This window comes from Sceloporus undulatus, chromosome 1 (genome assembly GCF_019175285.1).
Source record: "Sceloporus undulatus isolate JIND9_A2432 ecotype Alabama chromosome 1, SceUnd_v1.1, whole genome shotgun sequence".
Lineage (NCBI taxonomy): Eukaryota > Metazoa > Chordata > Lepidosauria > Squamata > Phrynosomatidae > Sceloporus > Sceloporus undulatus.
In genome coordinates this window covers 53,022,604-53,046,271 of record NC_056522.1, presented here as the reverse complement: position 1 = coordinate 53,046,271, position 23,668 = coordinate 53,022,604, and the positions used below count along the sequence as shown (strand labels likewise).

At 39.3% G+C, this 23,668-nt stretch overlaps 1 protein-coding gene across 1 annotated transcript in view; it reads left to right on the top strand.

The window, feature by feature from the left end:
- GLP1R (glucagon like peptide 1 receptor) overlaps positions 1–23,668 on the top strand; it is a 96,466-nt gene that overhangs the window by 5,652 nt on the left and 67,146 nt on the right. Inside the window, exons 2-4 of the mRNA XM_042459230.1 lie at positions 3,639–3,698; positions 19,095–19,192; positions 21,480–21,590. Coding sequence (XP_042315164.1) covers positions 3,639–3,698; positions 19,095–19,192; positions 21,480–21,590 — 269 coding nt within the window. The remainder of the gene's footprint in view (positions 1–3,638; positions 3,699–19,094; positions 19,193–21,479; positions 21,591–23,668) is intronic.

Here is a 23,668-nt window from a genome sequence, read left to right as displayed (position 1 = left end):
TTTATATTTTTTGTTGTTACTGTGTGCCTTCAAGTCATTTCTGAGTAATGGTGATCCTAAGGCAACCCTATGGATGACTTGGTTAATGGGGTACAAGTGGTGGGATCATTAAGTGGAAGTGACCATGTTCTCCTGAAGTTTTTTATACAATGGAAAGGAGAAGCCAGGCATAGTCAAACACATATTCTAGACTTTAGGGGAGCGGATTTCAGTAAACTTAGAGAAGTATTGAGGGTGATCCCGTGGTCAGAAATACTAAAAGGGAGGGGAGTTCAGGACGGATGGGAGTTTCTCAAAAGAGAGATACTGAAGGCACAATTTCAAACAGTTCCAGTGAGAAAGAAAAATTGGAGGTGTCTCAAGAAACCAGGATGGATGACTAAGGAACTTTCAACCGAGCTAAATTTGGAACGGATCATGTATAAGAAATGGAGAAAGGGGGAAATCACAAAAAAGGAATTCAAAGAAATAGCAGGCATTTGTAGGGGTAAAGTCAGAAAAGCTAAAGCTTGCTAGAGAGGTTAAAAAGAATAAAAAAGGATTTTTGGGATATGTCCGCACAAAAGGAAGAGGAAGGAAACGGTAGGGCCACTGCGTGGAGATGATGGCAAAATGCTAACAGAAGACAGAGAAAAGGCAGAATTACTCAACACCTTCTTTGCCTCAGTCTTCTCAGAAAAGGCAAAGGGTGCTCAACCTGAGGATAATGGAGCAGAGGACAGAATAGGGGGATTTCAGCACAGAATAAGTAAAGAGATGGTAGAGAAATACCTTGTTAATCTAAATGAATTTAAGTCTCCAGGACCAGATGAACTACATCCAAGGGTACTAAAAGAACTGGCAAATGTAATCTCGGAGCCATTGGCAATAATCTTTGAAAACTCCTGGAAAACAGGAGAAATCCCAGCAGACTGGAGGAGAGCAAATGTTGTCCCCATCTTCAAAAAGGGGAAAAAAAGAGGATCCCAACAATTATCGTCCAGTTAGTCTGACATCAATACCAGGAAAGATTCTGGAGCAGATCATTAAACAGAGAGTCTGTGAACATCTGGAAGGCAATGCCATAATCACAAAAAGTCAACATGGGTTTCAGAGAAACAAGTCATGCCAGACAAATCTGATCTCTTTCTTTGATAAAATTACCAGCTTGGTAGATGAAGGGAATGCTGTGGATATAGTATATCTTGATTTCAGTAAGGCCTTTGACAAAGTTCCCCATGACATTCTTGCAAACAAGCTTGTAAAATGTGGGCTAGACAAAGGAACTGTTAAATGGATCTGTAATTGGTTGACCGGCCGAACCCAAAGGGTGCTCAACAATGGCTCCTTTTCATCCTGGAGAAAAGTGACCAGTGGGGTCCCACAGGGCTCTGTCCTGGGCCCAGTGCTATTCAACATCTTTATCAATGACCTGGATGATAGAATTGGGAGCATACTTATCAAATTTGCAGATGACACCAAATTAGGAGGAATGGCTAATACTCCAGAGGACAGGATCAAAATTCAAAATGATCTGAATAGACTAGAAAGCTGGGCCAAAGCTAACAAAATGAAATTCAACACAGAGAAATGTAAGGTACTGCACTTAGGGCAGAAAAATGAAATGCACAGATATAGGATAGGGGACACCTGGCTTAAGGAGACAACATGGGAAAGGGATCTAGTAGTCCAAGTAGACCACAAGTTGAACATGAGTCAACAGTGTGATGCGGCAGCTAACAAGGCCAATGCAATTTTAGGCTGCATCAATAAAAGTATAGTGTCTAGATCAAGAGAAGTAATAGTGCCACTGTATTCTGCTCTGGTCAGGCCCCACCTGGAATACTGTGTCCAGTTCTGGGCACCACAATTCAAAAAGGACATTGAGAAACTGGAGCGTGTCCAGAGGAGGGCGACTAAAATGGTGAAAGGTCTGGAAACCATGTCCTATGAGGAATGACTCAGGGAGCTGGGGATGTTTAGCCTGGAGAAGAGAAGGTTAAGAGCTGATATGATAGCCCTGTTTAAATATTTGAAGGGATGTCATATTGAGGAGGGAGCAAGCTTGTTTTCTGCTGCTTCAGAGAACAGGACCCGGAACAATGGATGCAAGCTACAGGAAAAGAGATTCCACCTGAACATTAGGAGGAACTTCCTGACAGTAAGGGCTGTTCGACAGTGGAACACACTCCCTCGGAGTATAGTGGATTCTCCTTCCTTGGAGGTCTTTAAGCAGAGGCTAGATGGCCAATTGCTGGGGATGCTTTGATTTGGATTTCCTGCATGGCAGGGGGTTGGACTGGGTGGCCCTTGCGGTCTCTTCCAACTCTATGATTCTATGATTCTATCATGGGGTAATCTTTATATACTTCTCATAGTAGTATTATTAACATTTATTATTATTAACATTTATTTATAAAGCGCTGTAAAGTTTGTACAGCGCTTTACATACAGTCAGCCCTTCTTATACATGGATTTTTTATATTCGGATTCAAACATACACGGTTTGAAAATGTTCAAAAAAAGTATACATTTCAAATATTAAACCTTGATTTTCCATTTTTTATAAGGGACACCATTTTGCTATGTCATTATATTTAATGGGACTTGAGCATACATGGATTTTGTTATTCACGGGGGATCTTGGAACCAAACCCCAGTGTATAACAAGGGTCCACTGTATTAAGGATAAAAAAAGAATAAAAACTTGCCAAGTGGTGTACAGTCTAAAACAACAACATTACATGATTAAAATATCTCTAAAATAATACTAATTAGAATACAATACTGATGAGTATTATCTCATAAATAAAATGAGTATTATCTCATTATTTGCTAGCTAGATTGGAATAACTGATGAGCAATGGGACAGAATCTTAGAAAATAAACTGTATGCTGACTACATGAGCTTTGCACCATGGAAGATAATGGGGCCAGTTGCTCCAATTGTGTGGCCACAGAAGTGCAGGTGGAAGGGAATGGGACTAATAAATAGAGCTGCCATTGATGTAAGGGGTTATTTTTAATTGTTTAAAGAATGTAGTATATAGAAAAATGAAAACTGCCTTGTCTAGGCAAGAAAAGTAGTTAGATTTATGCACATATAGTAGTTAGCAACACATTTAAATGTGTCTTATCAGCTGGCTAGCTCTTTTGCAATTACATGTACTGTAATGTAAATTTCCCATTACTTGAACAAGAGAATTAAATTTATTGTTTTATTATTTGTGTACTTCACATGTGGTTTAGCCTTTAAAAGCAATACTTTGAATTTTAGAAGGAAACTATAGACAACATTGAAGCACAGGCATAAAATTAAACCTATGCTGACTGATCTCACAGTATTGCAGTACACACTATCTCCAGCTGTTTTCTCTAGTCTTGCAGTGGTGCATTTGGAATATGGATCTTTTGTCTCTCTGGAAGGAATGGGACATTATCTGTTGCAGCATTTTCAAGGAGGTAATGGTTGTCTTCCAGTGGCCTTTAAATAACTCCTTTTTGCAACCTTCTTCAGTCTGATTCTGTTATGTAAAAATATTTTGTTTTTAAGAAGTAAAAAATAATAGGCACCCTATTGCAACTAGCAGTCAGTCAAAACACAGAACTTATTTTTTGCTCAAGTTGCACTTGACACTGATTATTTGTCCTTTCCCTAGGCTGTCAGTAAAGGAAAGAGACAGGAAGTGCCTGCTCCTCAGCTTGTACCTTCATCCCAGGTGAGTATCTTTGTTTTTATTTTAATTGATTTTCAAACAGTATTTCTCCCTTCTTATCTTCCCGTTCTTTGCATAATTTGCTCATATCAGTTGTTACAGTATATATAGACAAGTCTTTTTATCTTTCATCTGTTATGAAAGTCCAAATATGTCAAGTTGACTCCACATATGTTGACCCTATCCTAGGGTTTTCTTGGTAATATTTGTTCAGAGGAGGATTACCACTGCTTTTCTCTTAAGGATGAGAGAGTGTGACTTGCCCAAGGTTGCGCAGTAGGCTGAGAAGGAATTAGTACACTGTCTTAGTCCAACACTGCACCTATATGCATGAGCCAAATGGCCTGTGTTCCCCCTAGCATCACATCATCCTGTCCGGATGACACAAGCCATTAGCCCTAGGCTGGGATCAGACAGGCTGAATGTATATTAGGTGGATCTGGCCTGATCCTCATCCAAAGGAGCCTTAACCCAGTCTAAAAAGTCTGGCTTTTTGCTGCAGTTTCTAGGAAACTCATTGGCAACAGCAAGAAAACCTTATGGAAGGCTGTGAGGCTATACTAGTTTGATTGCTTCCAAGCATGGTTGTGAATTAAATTAATGGCTTATGCTGGTTAGGTGGATGTCATGACCTGGTGCTTCTCTGATTCCTTGGTCACCTTGTTAGAGCAAGCAGTCTTCTTTAATTCATTTCTGATGCTGTCAACTAGATATAAATTATACCCAGCAGGATATCCTAAACCTCACATTTCAGTAGCCATCCCACAACTTCATCAATTTCATATTCAAGTTGATAGGAGCAAGAATCATTATGCTAGCTACAACTTTTTCATCCAAATTATTGTGTCCAGGCAGTATTTCTGTGCCCTACATAGTTTATTGAACAAGTAAGTTTCCAGAAACAGGAAGCAAGTCTGCTCAGGAGCAGTTTAAGAAGGAAAAGGACTACTTTTTCTTACAGCCTAAAGGACTGTGACCTTAAGGGCCTGACATGATTTTGAAGTCTACACATTGTTAGCACAGCTATCAGAAAAAGCACAAGAGAGTGAAAAACGAAGTCAATAGACAGACCCCCCCCCCCACATGTTCAAGGTGTTAAATGGTGATGATACATTCTCTGTTTCAGTCTCCCACACACCCTCTGCCCACATATTGCATATTTTGATTCATTTTAAAGCATTTATTAAGTGAAAATTGCAACACACTAAATGAAGTGTCACCCCTCCCCCCATAGCTGTTGACTTGAGTGGGTTTTGCAATGAATTTTGAAGGTTAGGAGAAATTTTTATTGGGCTGTTTTAAAACAGTAACTTTGCGTTGTCACTATAGTCTAAGCTCTGTTTGCATAAAGCAGTTACCATGAAGGTCCCTGCTTTCCACTTTTTATCTGCTTTATTGGGTGTGAGCAAGGGATCTCTGCAGTCTTACCACAAGATGGGGCTTTAATAACTAGTTTGTTCAGAAAGACATGAACACTTGATGGATTTTACAGTGTCTATTCTTTAAGATCATACTAGATTTTTTTGTCCAAATTGTGGTAACAGTTTTAATTATACATTTATTCAGACCATTGAGGTCTGCTGGACTTGACTTTTATTGGCTGCAATGTTCATAGAACATTAGTGAGTAATCTGATTGTTTGCTTTTTAAGATGCCAAACAGTTTAGTGCTATTGCTGAGGTGATGGAGTAAGGCCCAAATCCTATTGCTTATTTAATTATTGTAAGCATATGAGATCCTGTATCTTGGATCAAACATTGATTAGAACAGAGACTACACTTAAGAAATAAGAAGACTAAGGTTGGGAAAGGTAGCCATGAAAGAACAAGTTAAGATACTAAAATGTAAAGATATACAACCGAGTACTAAAGTTAGAATTGTCCAAGCCATTACATTCCCTGTCACCATTGTGGATGCGAGAGTTGAACAGTGAAGAAAGCTGATAGAAAGAAAATAAATTCATTTGAGATGTGGTGCTTGAGAAGAGTGCTGGGGATACAGCGGACAAAATAAATAAATAAATAAATAAAATAAAACTTTTATTTATATCCCACTTTTCTGTAATAAAACAACCAAAGAGGCTAACAATTAAAACATTCACAAACAATATTACATCAAATTAAACCTAAAAGACAAACAAATGGCTCCATGAACAAATTAAGCTTGAACTTTCCCTGGAAGCCAAGATGATGAAACTGAAGCTGTCAAACTTTGGCCACATCATGAGAAGGTATGACTCACTAGAAGAGACAATAATGCTGATGAAGATAGAAGGCAGTAGAAAGAGTGGAAGACTACACACCAAATGGATAGACTCAGGGAGGCGACGGGCCTGAATCTACATCACCTAAGTAGAGCAGTGGAGGATAAGGGGCTTTGGAGATGTCTCATCCACAGGGTTCCCATGAGTTGGAGCTGCCCCCCAATAGCAGTGAACAACAACAACAACAACAAATAACCAGAAAAGTTGATCGTTCAACAGTTGATTTGATGGGTCTGCTTTGGTCAGTTTAAAAGTTGGGCTTAGGTCTAAAATGGCTACTACTCTGGAAATATTTTCACTGTAATGCTGCCCATAGATGTTTTATTTTTAGAAGGAACAAAAATATTTGTGGACCCATGATAGTTGTTCTTGGTACTGAATTTTCATATTTTGAGTAGCCCAGAAATATCTCTCTCTCTCTCTCTCTCTCTCTCTCTCTCTGTGTGTGTGTGTGTGTGTGTGTGTGTGTGTTTGGGAGGGGGAGAGAATGCACATTAGCCCATTGCTGCAAAAACACCATGGAGACTTACAAACAACCATGTTTTACTTGCCGTACAATTCTGTACACTCAATCCCACTGATGAAACATGCAAAATTAAACATGATACCCTTGAAGATACAGTACTAGCAGGGACGTAGCCAGGATTTTGGGAAGGAGGGGTCCAGACTATGTGCCACCATTATAATGGGGCTTGGGTGCGGCGGCGTGGCAGCACGCACCATTCATTTTATCTAACGAAGGGGGGGGGTCCAGACCCCAAACCCTCCCCCTTGGCTAAGTCCCTGGTAGTAGCATGGTGTACTGGTTTTAATGTGGGACTAGGGTTTAAGGAGACCAAGGTTCAAATTCCTGCTCAGCTAAGGAAGCCCACTGGATGAGCCAAGGCAAATTACAGTGTCATAGTCTTAGAAGAAGGCAGTGGCAAAATGTCCTCTGAAAAAATTCTGCCAAGAAAACCCTTCATTACACTTGCCATAGGTCACCTTGAAGGGACATAACGACAACAAATTTTGGTGATGCCTTAAAACTTCTTGTTGTTACACTGGTCAGCACTGAGAAATCGGTCAGATTTGAAGGGTGATGGAATAGCCCATATTTCAGTCAGATTAATCTTTATTGGTTATATTTGAGAAAAAAGAAGTTGGCATCTTAAAAAAAAAAAGGCACATCCCCCTTTCCACTAAAGGTAATGCTCAAAAGGTGACATAATGAAATGCAGATAAGAAAATAGGATTTTAAAACTGTATTAAAATTATTAAGTAAAAATCCATCCAATAAAAAATGAAAACAGAAACAGTACAAATCATTAGGTTTTGTGTGACTGCCTTGATTTTGATTTTGATTATATAGTTTTTTTTGAAAAAAAATTATTGAAAATTTTAAAGTACCAAGATGCTTACACCTAGTCAAAAGTTCATTGCCATTTAAAAAAAAGGAAAAGAAAAAGGGCATCTGATGTTTGCTCCAGACCTTTGTTGAATTAGCTGACCTATCATTCTGAGATTAATTGTACTTAATTACATTGTCAGAATGAGTAATGTGCCTGTGCTCTGCACAGTCTGTACAAATTTTGTGCCTGTCTCGTCCACTTGATGGTTATCCCACTACTGTTCTCAGGCTTTTACTGTTCTGACAGCCATTATTTTATTTTGTTGTATGAAATATTTGTTCAGTTCAGTTATCCAGTACATATCATTTTGTTTCCTGAGGTCCAGTGGCAAGTGCCATATCAGTGGAATAGTGATTCCATCCCAGGTTTTAGCCCAACCTTCAAAAGAATTATCCAACATTCTGAGCCCTATTCCCCAGATGGGTTCAACGCCTTGGACAGCTCTGACAGCAGATTCACCACTCCACTTACATGGAGTTCTCTGTTGCCGTTGCTGAAATCAATATAAATCGGTTCAATTTACAATTATATATGCAGACCCCAGTCACATGATCTGTACAGTGTGCTCGTGTCATACTCTGCTTTTAGCATACGCTGAAAGCAGTGGTACTTCTTCCGGCACTGTGCGCTGGAAGAAACAATGGTGCCCATGCCCATGGCGCATGGGCGCCACCACCGCCACGCGCTGCCGTGAGCATGAGCCTTATTACTTGTAATGGGGCTCGAGCATATGCGTTTTTTGTTTTACATGGGGGGGGGAGTCCAGAATGGATCCCCTGTGTAAAACAAGGGCGCACTGTATTAGGTCTGCTTCTTTTCCCTCGCCCTTTTGCTTTACTTTTCCTTACATCAGAGCAAATTCTGAATGTTTGACCAATGACTTCAGATTCATCAGATCTATTTGGGAAATTCATTTGGGAACAGTATAGTATATTAAACTGGTATAAAAGCTGAACCAAAATAAACAAAGGACATAATTTCTAACACAGTATTTCTTTCATGTGTATGCCCTCAATTTATGAATATGCACTGAGCTACCAACACTGAAGTAAAATCAGGAGAATCAGTTTTGTATCATATGAGTTGATATTGATAGTCCTGTTTAAATATTTGAAGTAATGTCATATTGAAGATGGAGCAAGTTTGTTTTCTAGAACTCCAGAGAATGGGACCCAGATAAATGGTTTCAACTACAGGAAAAGAGATTCTACCTCAACATTAGTAAAACATTCCTGACAGTGGCCCAGAACAGATGGCTCAGAAGGAGCTGCCAGAATTGGGCCGGGACCGTGGTGACCGCACAGTCTGTTCTCAAAGCAGGCTGCTGCCATTGTCCCAAATGGGCTGCCAGCAGGAGTGAATTTAATCCACTCCTAAAAGGTCCAGCTCTTGCTGCGTTAGCCTCTGAGTGGCTTCTGGCCACTTGGGGGCATGTGTCATCTAAAGGCTATGTCCCCGAAGCAGCTGGAAGCCGCTTTATTTGGCCTGTGCATTTCGGGCCAGTAACAGCTGTTTGACAGTTGAATACACTGCCTCGGAGTGTGGTGGATTCCTTCTTTGGAGGTTTTTTGAACAGAAACTGGGTGACCCTCTGTTAGGAATGTTTTGTTTGTGTATTCTTGTGCATGGCAGGAGGTTGGACTGGATGGCCCTTGTGATCTGTTCAAACTCTGTGATTCTAGGATCTATGATTCTAAATCAGAGAGCCCCTTTGTGCAAGAAACATAGAAACTGACACACACTGTGTGACCTTTTCCTTGAAACAGGAAAATGGAAGGTTGTTGTGTTCTAGTAAGAAAGGAGTTCATGAAGTAGTTTTATATTTCATAGACTCGCATTGCAGTTACGTATTTTAAAATATGTTGCATAGTGATTACTTACATGCATAAAGAACTAATATAAAATTTAAAAACCCTCTGCATTTGGATCAGAGGTAAATAATGTGCCCCCAGTGTTGCTTTGAACCTCTTGCCCTCTGAACCCCCATAAAATGTAGTCTCCAAGCCAGTTGATCAGTTCTCATTTGTGTTTTTTTGTGGGTTTTTAGTTCTCATTTCTTTTTTTAAAAGGCCTGCCTGAAGGGCAGCCAGGAGGGATATCTTTAGAGGTAAAATCATGCCTATCCTAAAACAACTGGTCTATGGGAGAGCCACCTGGAACCTCAAGAGATTCCCTGCCCAAATTTAGACAGACTCACCAACTATACAGAACATCTCTCCTCAATTTTAGATTGACATGAACATGCATATTTTATGAGAGCTGAAAAATGATGTTCACCAGATTTGTGGGAACATGTTTATAAATCAAGGGAGCAATTTCATGGAACATACATTATCTTCTCTTGTAAAAGCTCCTTCCTTCTCTCTTTAATGACTATTTTCTCCCCTGAGACCATAATTTTTATATTTTCATAATAAGCTGTTTAAAACATTTTTAGACTAATCTGTAATGAAACCTTTGTGAAGAAAAATGGTATAAACTGGAGCAAATACATGCAAGTAGCTAGGGTGATAAATTATTTGGTTCCATTGGGGTTTGTTGGCCTGACTTTCTGCAACAGGATATTTCTATTAAAATCAAATCCCACAAATGAGTTGTTCTTGCAAAAGAACACATCTGATTATTTTCTTATTACAATTTGCTAATAACTTTGCAATGTCTGCATTGGCACAGAATAAAAATGGCTATCTACTCTTGATTAGCAGGTGGAAAGGCTTGCGCTGCAAGTCATAGACATAATATTTAATGTAATTTGTTAAAAACTTTTTAAAATTGCCATTAAACTCTAGCAGGGCTTATCACTTTGTGCAATGGAGCTCAGGTAATGAGAGACCAGCTTTCACAACTGGAAACTGTGGAGGATAACAAAAGTAGAACTGGTTACAGTATGTTTCATTTGACATTTTATGAACCTTGCAGTGCAATATTTGCTGAAATATATATTCTGCTGAAAGAATTTGAAATAACTTAGTAGGCCATGAATTCTTATATTGTTCTAGTTATGAATAAGCTGAATAGACTGTATGCAAAGGGATCTTGTAGCACATTTGAGACTAACTCAAAGAAAGAAGCTGGTATCATGCACTTTTGTAGACTTGAGTCTTCTTCCACAGATGCATGAAGTGGAGTGGAGAGTCCAGAGACAGAGCCATATAAACCAGTTGTATGTGAGAGTGTCAGTTGAAATTCAAAACCTTGTAGCTACAGAGATGAGGTGGCAAGTTCAGTTTAAACTATGGTCATTGGAGAACTAAGGCAGGAGAAAGGGTGTTGCCTAAAGCCAAGGGCAGTAGCCATATGAATAAGTGTTGGAATGTAGTGTGGGAACCAGAGAGGAGATATGATGAATTGGTCAAAAGCACCCTCATGAGGATGGGGGTGGGGTTTAGGCAATCTTGAAATGTGTGCAATGTCCCAGGAAACATTGTCTCTGTTCAACCCATTGCTAACAGACCGGAATCTGTGGATACATTCCAGTTCTGCTATTTCTCTTTCCAATATTTCTTTGTAGTTCTTTTGTTCAAGGATTGCTGCACTGAGGTCTGAGGTGGAATACCCAGGAAGATTAATGCTTTCCACAACCATTTTTGTGTATTGTCATTCCTTATGTCCATTTATCCTCTAGTGTAGGGACGCAGCCTTTTAATGTAGAATGCTGAAGGGCATTGCTGTTATAATATGCCATAAATAGCATGTCATTGGGTCTTGTGATCATATTTCTTGAACAGATGTGTGGGCAGAATTGGCATCTGGGTTTGTGGTAAGGGTTTGTACCAATGTCCATATCTGTGTTGTGTGTCCTCCTCTAGATAAGAAACTGTTTGAGGTTTGGAGGCTGTCTGTAGGTGAGTAAATGACTGAAGTGTGAATTGACTGTCCAGCTTTGGAGAGAGCTTGCAGGTCATTGTCATTCTAATGTGGTATGTAATTGTAATTCTGTTTTTAACTTGCTTTGAACATAGTCTTGAATAAGGCTTTATTTGAGTGCCAGGCATTACTCTGCTTAGCCACATCTTTATCTTTTGTTTTTCTTTTTCTTTTTCTTTTTTTTTTTTGGTGCCAGAGCAGCAGCAGCAGCAGCAGCAATAACAACCGTTTCTAACTCTTCTAATTTGCACAGATGTAAAACACTTTATCTCCCTTTATCCTGCACAGACAAATTGTTGTAAACTCTGAATTCTTTAATCTATGCCCAAGAATCTGATTTTCTTACTTTTTAAAACTGGAAGCTTAGATGGTCTCTGTGTTGTGTGTCTTCAAGTCATTTCTGACTTATGGTGGCCCTTAGGTGAACCTATCATGCTTTTTTTGGGGGGGGGGGGAGATTTGTTCAGAGGAACTTTGCCATTGCCTTCCCCTGAGGCTGAGAGCATGGGACTTGTCCAACATTACCCAGTGGATTTCATGGTTGAGCAGGAATTGAACCCTGGTCTTCAGAGTCTTAGTCCAACATTCAAACCACTATGCCATTCTGGCTTGTAAACCTAAGTTATCTTGAGTCAAATAACACATATTTGCTAAAATCATAATCTTCTTCTACAATTAAAACAACTGTTTTTTTAAAAACAAAAACCAAAAAAACCCTCCAAAGTGACTCAATTAGCACTTCCGTGTCTGAATGTTTGAATGAGTGATGAGATTATGTTTTCCTAGAAGAGCAAAACATGCACACAAATTTTGTATATAAATCTACCCTTAGTGAATTTTATTTCCTAGTTGGAACTGAGGGTGAAATCCAGATGCTAGAAAGAAGTGTTCTGCCAAGGAATAGATTCAGACCAGAGAGGTTTGCATTGACAAGATAAAGGCAGTAATTACCATTAAATTCTATACAAATAAAGGCAGTTAATAAATGTGCATGTTGTGGATAGACATGTTGGTTACAATCACTTTTATGATTCCCTGAGAACAATTTAGCAGTTGAATATGATGGTTTATAATGTTCGTCACAGAAGGACAGTGTTCCCCCAGTCTTTTTTTTCCATTAGGAACACATATATGGAGTCAGTGCACCAAGAAGGCAGGGGCGAAGTGACTATGGACATTGCTGGTGGGTACATGCACTAGGACTTAAGGAGTAGAGTACCAGCATGAGCTTTCTTAGTTTATAAGATGAGGCAGTAGTGGTGCAGAATCTAGAAGGAAAAACCCTCCATGATTGCTGGTGATCAGCCTTCCACAAGTTCCAGCAGCTATGTCAGGTATAGGAAAAACGTCACACTTGTTGGATGCAAACCTTATTGGAAATGAAAAAAAACTGCTGCAGCCTTTAGGTATATTTTGCTGCCTGCCCAGCTGTCAAAAATGTTTTGTTTTTGTCCTAGTTTTGTGGAAAACATGGGTTTTACCCCAATTCAGGGCTCATTGACCTAGATTTCTATCATGTCTGTTTCTAGCATGAGTTGACACAGAAGCAATTCTAGTCCATCTCCCAACTCCATGGCTGCCCTGCCTGTCACAAACCCACACCTGTGATATCGCAGTGGCTTGAACATCTGATATCACAGGGACCTGCCCCCTTGTCTTAGCTTTCATCTCTAAATCTTAAATTGTTTATTTAAACAATAAAGGTACATCACCAGCACAATTAAAACTCCAGTCTGAAGAATCTGAAATGAAAAACAGCCAAAACAGAAATAACCTGAATAGGAAGCTCAAACAGGTGCTCAGTTGGTGCCTAGGCAAAAGGCACACCGTAATAATACATGGAAATGTAGGACACCCAAATGATATTCTGGAGCAAGACATTCCTTCATATGAACACCACGACTAATAAGCCCTGTCCTGCATATCCATGCACTGTGTCCCAGCTAATAGCTTAAATTAATATGTCTGTAATTTTTTTTTGGGGGGGGGCAAGTTTTTGTACACTTTTTTTTCCCCCCCCCCCCCCCGCTTGATTCTACATTCATTCAGTTCTATCCTGTGGTGGCCTTCCTTCACAACACAGGACAAACAATTTTTGCTAATTTCCCTATCCATGTTACAACTCTTTTTGTCATATTCCATAAGCATTCTGATGGTTCTTAGATGATCAGATGCACCTTCCAGAGGAAATAGGAGAGATAGGTAAAAATCAGCATCAGCAAGGCAAGAGGTACAACTTCATCCTCTGCTTCATAGGCTCCAGCTACTCATATGCAGAAGTATACTGCCTGTAGCGCTGTTGGAAATACATGGTTCATCCCAGTTAGTAGCCTTTGATGTCTTAATCTCCATATTTATCTAATCATCCTTTAAGGCCATCCAAGAAAAGAACATATGGAGGAGTCTGTCTGTCTGTCTGTCTGTCTGTCTGTCTCACTCACTCACTCACTCACTCACTCACTCACTCACTCACTCTTTCTTTGTTGCTGCTGAGACAGAAATGTACAGGTGTATAATGTCTATGTTAAAAATCTGTAAGAATCTTGTTTCAACAAATACCGTTATTTCAGTTCTCCTCACTTTCCAGCCAAAAGGAATATATGCAAATAAAATACATTCTCATACAACTTTCATTTGAAGCAACAAGGATAAAAATACAAGGGCTATTAATCCTTCTGCTTCAGGATACAGAGTTGTATCAACAACTATGGCCTAGAGACATTTCAGTGAGTTAGTAGTAGAGTCTGCACAATTAGGTTCCTGCTGATGGTTTTATTACTTCTTTTTAAGCATGCAGCCTAGACTACCCTGTGTGCAAGGAAGATGATTTCAATGGGCCATTAGTTATTTAAAGGATGGTAAATTTTTAACTTCATAATTTAGTTTTATAAGTTTGTTTTAGGACTTACTTGAGGAAAATCAAGCAAAAATATGATCATACCAACCAAATAAAACTTATTTTGGGAGAATTTGCAAAGCTGATTAAAAATTATGTTCAATCTAACACATTTCTATTAAGAGGCCTTTCCTATTTTTCTCTAACTTTAAATAACCATCCACCTTCTGCAATATTGAATAGATAAAAGAAAATAGATGAAGAAAACTTCTGATCATAACTACGTATAAAATTTGTCAGAAAAATTGTTATTCTGGAGCATATCCTTGAGATAATTTGGTTGCTACTTTAGCCTTTACAGTTTGCAGTTAAGACTGATACACCTACAAATAGCTGATATTTAGAGGTTTTGCTAATACCATTTTTAAAATTGTTTGCTTTTATTCATTTCTTTTAAATGTCCCCTTAATTTTCCACTCGACTCTCCAAGTTTTTTTTTAAGGTTGAAAGGACTTGTTTAGTGTCTGCGTTCTGCCTTGTGTGGTAGTTCAGAGAGTTTCCTCAGTCTTGGGGACAAGAGTTTATATAATCAGCGTATATGATTATACAGTTGGCCCTTCTTATACACAGATTTCTTTATACATGGATTCAAGCATCCACGGTTTGAAAATGTTAAAAAAAAGTATAAATTACAAATATCAAACGTTGATTTTCCATTTTTTATAAGGGACACCATTTTGCTATGTTATTATATTTAATGGGACTTGAGCATCCACGGATTTTGTTATCCACGGGGGATCTTGGAACCAAACCCCAGCGTATAACAAGGGTCTACTGTATGTAGGGGTGTTCCCCCATTTGATGAACTGGAGACCTGGCAGAATTCCTGTGCCGGGGACTCTGCATGTCCTAGCAACAGGTATGATTCCCCACCCATCTCTTTAGATTGTGGGATTGAGGGTTCTTTGCCATTTGTCAGCTAATCTGTAAATAATAATAAATAATAAATAAAACTTTTATTTATATCCCGCTTTTCTGTGACAAGACAATCAAAGCGGCTTACAACATGTTAAAATCCACATTTACAAATTTATGTCCCAAATTCCCCCCTTAAAACAGGATTAAACAAGTTACAATTAAAACATCTATTAAAAACACAATAAAAATACAGCGAGGACAGAGCGGTGGGCTGATACATGATGTGGGGGGAAGTCATTCTGTAGCCAGGAACTTTTATTCAGGAAAGGCCTGCTGGAAGAGATCTGCCGTTCCATAGTTTGGGAGCAATTGCAGAGAAGGCCCTCTGGGAGGTAGCAGTTAGTCTGGTTTTTAAAGGCTGCAATAGATTCCTCCCAGAGGACCTGAGGGTGCGGGGCAGATTATATGGAAGCAGGCGATCCCTCAAATAGGTTGGATCCAAGCCATGTAGGGCTTTAAAGGTTATAACCAACACCTTGTACTGTGCCCGGAAACTAATAGGCAGCCAGTGAAGAGATTTTAAGATAGGTGTTATTCGGTCACTCCTAGTTTTTCCGGCGACCAGCCTGGCTGCCATATTTTGCACTAGTTGAAGTTTCCAGACTAGGCACAAGGGTAGCCCCATGTAGAGCGCATTGCAGAAATCAAGTCGTGAAGTTACCAGTGAATGTACAACAGTTTCTAGGTCTTTTACTTCCAAGAAAGGGCACAGCTGGCGTATCAGCCAAAGCTGATAACAGGCACTCCTGACCATCGCATTCACCTGATTTCTCATGTGAAGCGACGGGTCTAGGAGCACCCCCAGACTGCGAACACAGTCTTTTGTGGAGAGCGTGACCCCATCTAGGACTGGAGGTTGCAACCCTATACCTGGTTTGGGGGCCCCTACTGTAAGTACCTCCATTTTGTCTGGATTCAGCCTGAGTTTGTTTTTTCACATCCAGCCCATTACCGCTTCAAGACACTGATTGAGGGGAGAAATGCCATCTGTTGTCATAGCTGCTGATCAGGACATGGAGAAATATATTTGGGTTTCTTTAGCAGGCTTCCCTTCACTTAACACTAGAAGAACATTACCATCTTACATAATACAGTGTGCCTGTGCCATACGCGGGTGTGCCATGCACGGCTTCCAGCGGTACCAACTTCGGTTGATACGCCAACTGCGTCCCTACCTGGACTGAAAGCACCTTGAAGCAGTGGTACTTGCACTGGTAATCTCTCGCCTTGATTTCTGTAATGCGCTCTACATGGGGCTACCTTTGTATCACGTTTGGAAGCTTCAATTAGTACAAAACACGGCAGCCAGATTGGTCACTGGTTCTTCAAAATTTGGCCATATAACACCTATTTTGAAAGATCTTCATTGGCTACCTATTAGCTTCTGGGCACAATACAAGGTGTTGGTTATCACCTATAAACAGATGTCTTCATACAGCCACCTTTATTCTATTTCTTCTCAGACTGCTTTATATCTTTCCTGGTCTATCAGCTGACAGTTTCATCTAATAAGATAAAATATGCTTATAGGTCCCCATGCACATTAAAAAATTAGTCTTCTCTCTAAAGGTAACATAACACACTAGGTGCTCTTGACTGCTTTTCATCAGATTGCATCAACCATCTGATTGCATCAGCCATTCTCTTTAATGTGGCATCTGTCTTGGGTTCATAACAGGGTAATTCACAAGGTAACCATTGTTTACAGTTAGGCTGGCTTCATGCTTGGAATTAGGTTCTCATTGATACACATAAACATTCCACAGAGCTTTCAACTTTCAACTTAATTTTTTATAAACACGTTGCTCATGGGGTTAAGTTATGCAAAAAAGAAAAAAAGTACACAGCCCATGTCAGCCTGTTCCCATGTCACTCTAGGGAGGCAGAGGAGGTTTATAATGGCCCAGTACAGATGGGCCCTTTTCAGCGCGCCCATGACGTGCTAGGGTTGCTTGGGGGTGGGGTGTGCACACACCCTGCAACCCTAGCACATCATGGGTGCACCGCAGCTGCGCAGCACCATCCAGATCATGCACAAGCGATGACATGCCAGCAGTGTAACATCCAAATGGGTCTGTGCCGCTGGCACGTCATCATGCCGTCGCTGGCACTTTGACGTGGTGCAAGTGCACTGCAAAAAAGGAGCCGTTTCCACGCACTCCTGTCTTGCTGCACAGCAGTGCTGCACAATTTGGTTGCTACGGCGATGCTGCGGAGCAAGGAGAGGCACCTCCCCGGCGCCTCTTTTTGGCACTCTGTACCATGCTAAAGAGAGAAATCTGGTGAACTTGTATTGCTTTCTTGGGTCTTGTTGCTTTATTGGTGGCCTCCTCAAGCAAATGATCAGTTTTGCATCATGTACATTGCCTGTGGTTCAAAAGGAGGAAAATGTAGTTGACTCTGAATTTTTTTCTTTTTCTTCAGTTATCCCTAATGTTAGTTAGTTTATTTCATTTTGATTTTGGAAAACCCAGTTTAAATAATGTTCATATCTACAGTTTTGATGGTTTATTGTATTTCTGGATGTATTTTAAAAATAAAAAAATTATATTAAAAAAACACTTGTGAAACCGCGTATTTATTTTCTTGTCACATAAATTTCCTAGAAGTCTGAACTATTCCTGAAAGTAGAAATTATTAAAGGGAATGTTGATGCTGTTTTGCCTACTACTCAATACTTTTATTTGCACTTTGTACTTTTATTTATCCTTAAGAGTTCTGGTGACCAAAATTAATAAAATCTATGGAATTCTAATTAGACAGTGATTGACAAACAGAAAGCACACCTATTTCAGCTATAGGCCTATCTGTTCTGACAGATGCTGGAGAAACATTTCTTTGAAGCTGGTCAATTTTTTGGTGGTAATATTGACGGCCTGATTATACAAATCTGTGGCGGGGTACAGACCGCCGCTTTGCGGCGGTCTGCTGCCGCCGCCAGTAGATCCGCAGGGGAGCCGGAGCCTTCAGACGGCCCGACTCCCGCGCGGACCGAAAAAAGAAGCTCCAAAATGGAGCTTCTTTTTTCGTCGCGTTTGCGACGTAGCGAGGCGCCAGGGGTGCGCTCGCTACGTCAGCAGCGGCGCGACGCGTACGGACGCTAAGCGGCGCGACGCGTACGGACGCTAAGCGTCCGATACGCAAAGATGGCGCCAGCCATGTAGAAGGGCCGGTGCCATCTTGTACGGACGGAGTCTGTACTAGGCCATGGGGCGTCTAAAAGAGACGCCCCTTTTTAAAAATGGGACGTCCTCCGGACGTCCCAAATGGCGGTGCAGAAAGCACCTATGTTACATCTAGGTGTGCCTGGAGACTAACTTCTCTTTATACTAGGGCTTATTTTTTCTGAAACATGCTCTATAATGTCTCCAGCTAGCAATTTGTGTAGTGTTTCTCTTGAAGAGGTTTTCAACCAGAAGTGTCCATCTTCACTGCTTTTGGCATAAAATAAGGGCATCTGGCTCTTTGTGTTGGCAATAAACTGGCAATGATGAGGGGTTTGTCTTCAATGTTTGGAGTTAGTGATAACCATTTATCTTGGATGAAGGCCCTCGTGTATTTGTACTGTCTGGTGGGTGGGGTTCATGTCAAGCCTATCTAGCGATAGCATGATTTCAAAAAGACAACTCATTTATTACAGAAAATGGAAACCCTTATATGGGAAAAAGGTATAATGCTTATAAAGCATGCCAAATGTCAACAAGAAATAATGACTGCAAAAAGCAATAAAATGTTGATGTCATTTTAGAGAAGACAATTGTGGTGGTATTCTGGAAAGGCTGCTAATATGCTCTTTTCATTCTGAAATTAAGGAATGGGTGGCATATAGGCAGAATGGTTATGTAGCAAAAATATATAATAGTTTGATTGTCTTGATTGATGGTTTACCTGTCTTGGGGTAATTACTTGTCTCTGCATTGTGTGCTAGTTGATACTTGTGGGAGGCTGTTGTTACTACTTTGGGGACTTGACCACCCTATGAAGTTAATGACATGACAGACTCATTTCTAAAGTATGCAGTTTCACTGACAGAATACCTCAAATGTAGTTTTGTTTCCTTCTAGAGACAACATTTTTTCAATTCCTTCATTAAAGCAAAATTGGGAAGAATACCGGCTTCAGTGTTTGAAGTATTTTTATGAAACACCCCCTCTTGTGTCAGGTAAGACTGCAAAGAGCTAAAGGTAAAGGTATTCCCTGGTGATAAGGTTGTCAAGTCATGTCTGACCATAGTTCATCTCCATTACTAAGCCAAAAATCCAGCATTGTCAGAGACTACTCTGTGATCATGTGTTCAACATGGTTGCACAGAACAATGTTTACCTACCCACTGGAATGATACTTATTTATCTACTTGCATTTGCATGCTTTCCTTATAGTAAAACAGGGTTTCGAACTGCCAACCTGCCAGTCTTGCAATCAACAGTCAGCGTTTTAACCACTTGAGCCACAACATCCCAGTCTTAAAGATAATATCCCATTCTATACATAGATCCTATTTAGCACCAGGCTTTATTAATTCAAAAGGAATGAGTGAAAATATTGCTTCATTTCATTAGCCTAACCATGCAAAGTTAAGAGATTTATAAGTGTATATGTTAAAGTAAGGTGGGTGCAGAGAATAATGGGGTGGTTAAATGTATGATCTTTTATACTGGAAATACCATGAATTTAGGATTCTTGGTTCCTGTATGTAAAACATATCCTTTGCCACTGTTCTTTGCAGACCATGACTGTTGATTGGGAATGAGGAGGCAAAAAAGATGCAATGATTCAGTTGTGCAGGAAATTTTACTCCATATGCTCAAAGTCTCTCAAAATTTTTGATTAAAAATTATCCACCCTTGATTCAGGAAATGACCTTTATAGATTATTGCTGGGTTTTCAGTGGGTCAGTGCCATCTAAATAAAATAAATCAGTATCTTTAAGCCTCAGCAAATAGGGAATTTGAAAAGTGACTGAAGAGAATTCCAGGTTGGAGGCAGGCAACTTAAAAAGGAGAAAAGCCACAAAAAATGTACTCCCCTAAGATTAATGGTGGCAACTTTCATGCCATTCTCTGTAAATCCCATAGTAGGCCTCCACAGTAACATTTTGATCATTTAAATTTTCACAATTGGAAAGGAAGTAAATACATTGAAAACTATCTATTTGACAGATAATTTCTGTTAGACTTGCACTGACAAATGAAGGAGCATATGTGCAATCTGTATGCAATCCTTTTGTTGATTAATACTTGTTGCCACCTGGACATTGATCATTTAAGTCTTTGAGCTTAAGTAAACTGTGCATTTCAAAGTAACTCTAGTTTACCAATCCACCCCTAGTGTTGACCAAGGGAGAAGGTTCAATCGGATGGGGAGTGTCCCTTTACCACAATATGCAGTTCTAGACTGACTTTTCCCCCAGAGTCATTGTGAAAAATGATGGGCTTAAACATCTTTCCCATCCGACAAGATAGCTAATTTGATGGAAGAAAATCTGATAACAAAGACAAACTTGGCAACCTTTCATAGAATATGTAAAAAATAAAAATAAAAAAAGTACAGGAGACAATGCAACTATAGAATCTTATATTTATGAAAGAATCATTTTCTATACTAGAAAATATTTATTTCTTAAATATCATTTCCTATAATTGCACTGTCTCCTGTACTTTTGTTGTTGTTTTACATAGTCTACGAATAGTTACCAAGTTTGTAAGTAACTTTGTTATTATTTATTTATTTATACCCTGCTCTTCAGCCAAAAGGCTATCAGAGTGGCTTACAAATATATAATAGAAAAGGCAACAAAGTTACTTACAAACTTGATAACTTTTTATAATCTGTATAATATTATATAGTCTATATAATAGAAAAGACTATTTATATAAAATGGATGAAGTTTAGAGAGGAGACATTGTATTTAAAGTTGAATGACTGTAGCCATAGACTACATGTGGTGAGTCTACTGGGGAAGACGGTGAGTGGCTGTTTGTCATGTTTGTTGTCAATGATTTTTATTTTGTCACTTTTTGTTGTTGTTGTTCATGTTTTCATGTTATGTTTTCTCTATTTTGTTGATACTTTAGTGGTTTTTTTGTTTTGTTTTTTGGTAACAACTAAATACTAATCAAAAATTATTTTAACTACAAAAATATTTTTCCCCTGATTATGATACTAAATCCATCTAACCTAAACTATATGCAAGCTAGGGGTGAAACAGATCGTCCCCAAATGCCACTCTTTTTTGAGCCAGTAAAAAGCCGCTGCTTTTTGAGCTGACAAATGGCTGGTTTTTTTGCTGCCGCCATGGCTTTGTAGCACTTCTGCAGCATGCAGTGTCTAAACACCACACCCCTGGAGCAAGCGGCTACTGGTCTGTTCTGGCCCCAAGTTTATTTATTTGCCTCTTCATTTATGCTTCTTCATTTATGATGGTTGCTCTTTAAATTTTTTGTCTACAGAGGGAAAGTTCTGCAATAGAACATTTGATAATTATGTATGTTGGCCTGATGGTGTGCCTGGTACATATGTGAATATGAGTTGCCCTTGGTATCTTCCAGCACCTAGTTCTGGTAAGTAGACTATGTGAATGTATTTCCTGAAGAAAAACAAACTCACATGAATGATATTTCCCCTCCATAATATGCTATGTTGGCTGAAGGCCTATTTTTCATATGGCAATAATCCTTTTTGGGAGGGTTGGTCTTAGTTCATGTGATGGGGGGGAAATTCCATGCAAAAGCTTACATGTAGAGAGAGAAAATTTTGAATAGTGTACAGTCTGGTGTGGTATAGTCCAGAGGCAGGTTTATTACTTCAGTAAGGGGTTGTCTTGAGATTGTTTCAGATTAGTTGAAAGTTTATAGGTAATAATATTAAATAGAAAATATCTGGTGTTAAATATCCTGTCTGTCAGACCATCTCTGAAATTTCATTCACATAAATGGAAGAAATAGCATTTTAAGAATACAGGGATGCAAATGCACAAATATAGTGATACAGCATAGACAGTGGTTAGGAGTTCAAATCAGAAATAAGGAAATTTTAAGTAATCATGTTTGTTCTATGTCCTTAGAATGTGCTACTAATTTTCCCATTTAAAGTTGCAATGACTGGGTAAGCTTGGTACCTTGTTGCTGTTCATGTTTTGTGGCCAAAAACACTGCAAGGCGAGTTAACTTCACTTCTACAGATGTTGGTGAATACTTATCTGCACACCTGTCACTCTGCAACAAGGAAATCGCCACCACAGTGTCTTGCATCATGTGGTACTTATTGTTGTAAAAGCTGCCTCTTTTCAGTATTAGAGTTTTCCTTATAGTAAAACAGTGGGCCATACACGGTGGATATCACAGCGATACTGGATGTCTACAACATGACAACAAAGGAGTGAAAAGATTATTGATTTTATCATTATGTTCAGGACTAACTGGTCATTTTAACACTTGAGATTGCTGCTGAGTATATTTTATTTGTGATGAGAAAGAGAAATTCCTTCTCTGATGTATCCCCCTACCCAAAATGAATATTTTCCTTCTTCTCTAACCTTTTATTTCTTTCTGAACTATCTAAATATATTTTGTATGTTTACTGTTGATAGTGCCTATCACCATAAGATAATCTGAAAATTGAATTTACAAGCTCTTTATCTTTTTCTAGATCATTAACAAGCATGAACACGATTTAAAGCTATTTCAAAATTTGCTTGTGTTAATACATGAACTTGTGGACTTCCCAATTAATTGATATAAGAGCTCATCAACCATTCCAGAACTCCTTCCAATAATTCTAATCATCCTTTATCTAATAACCTCCATGTAGGATTAAATGCCTTCCCTCCAGCAAGCCTATTTATTTTCCATCTTTAGGACTCTGTGGCAGTCATTTGGCTGGTAAGAGCACTAAAAGCTATCACTGTAGGAGGAAGCCAAGATTTACTATAATCCTGCACTTTAATAAATTTTCAGAATGTGCTGCATCCTTCATGTACTTTTGCAAATAAGCAAAAGCTGAATTATTCTGGGGTAGAGTACAATTTTCACGTGAAACAAATTAACAGTTGGATTTCTACAGAGACTGCCATTAAAGGATTGCAGGCCACTTTAGAAACAAATTAAGCTTTATATTTTATATTCATGTGGCTATTGTGTCTCCTTATTTTTTGTCATTGTCCTGGAAGAATTTGTGATGAACTCTGATAACTATGCCTTCTCTATTATAAATGAGCATTGTTGGTATTTTTGTTTCGTTATATTGAAAGCTCCGGTGTGTGTGTGTGTGTGTGTGTGTGTGTGTGTGTAAGAGAGAGAGCTCACTGTACATGCTCCCACACACCAGTCTGAGTGTAATTCCCCCCCCCCACTGTTCCTAAGCATGTGGTTGCAGCTTTCTCCTTCCCTACATCAATTTATTTTGCAGTATAGATTGATGTGACATTACCCTTATGTGAAGTGTTTGGTATCAGAGCCTCATGCTCCAGTTCCCTTCCAGGTGTTTTGCTGCACCAGTCTACCTGGAGATGAGCAGTGGTGAGAACACAAGAGTGTACAATAGTATAGTTTAGTATAGCAAATTATTTTTCAAAGTGACAGTAGCATCCAAGTGCTGTGAAATATCCATTAGTAAACTATTAAAGTGACTTAGGGGCGAA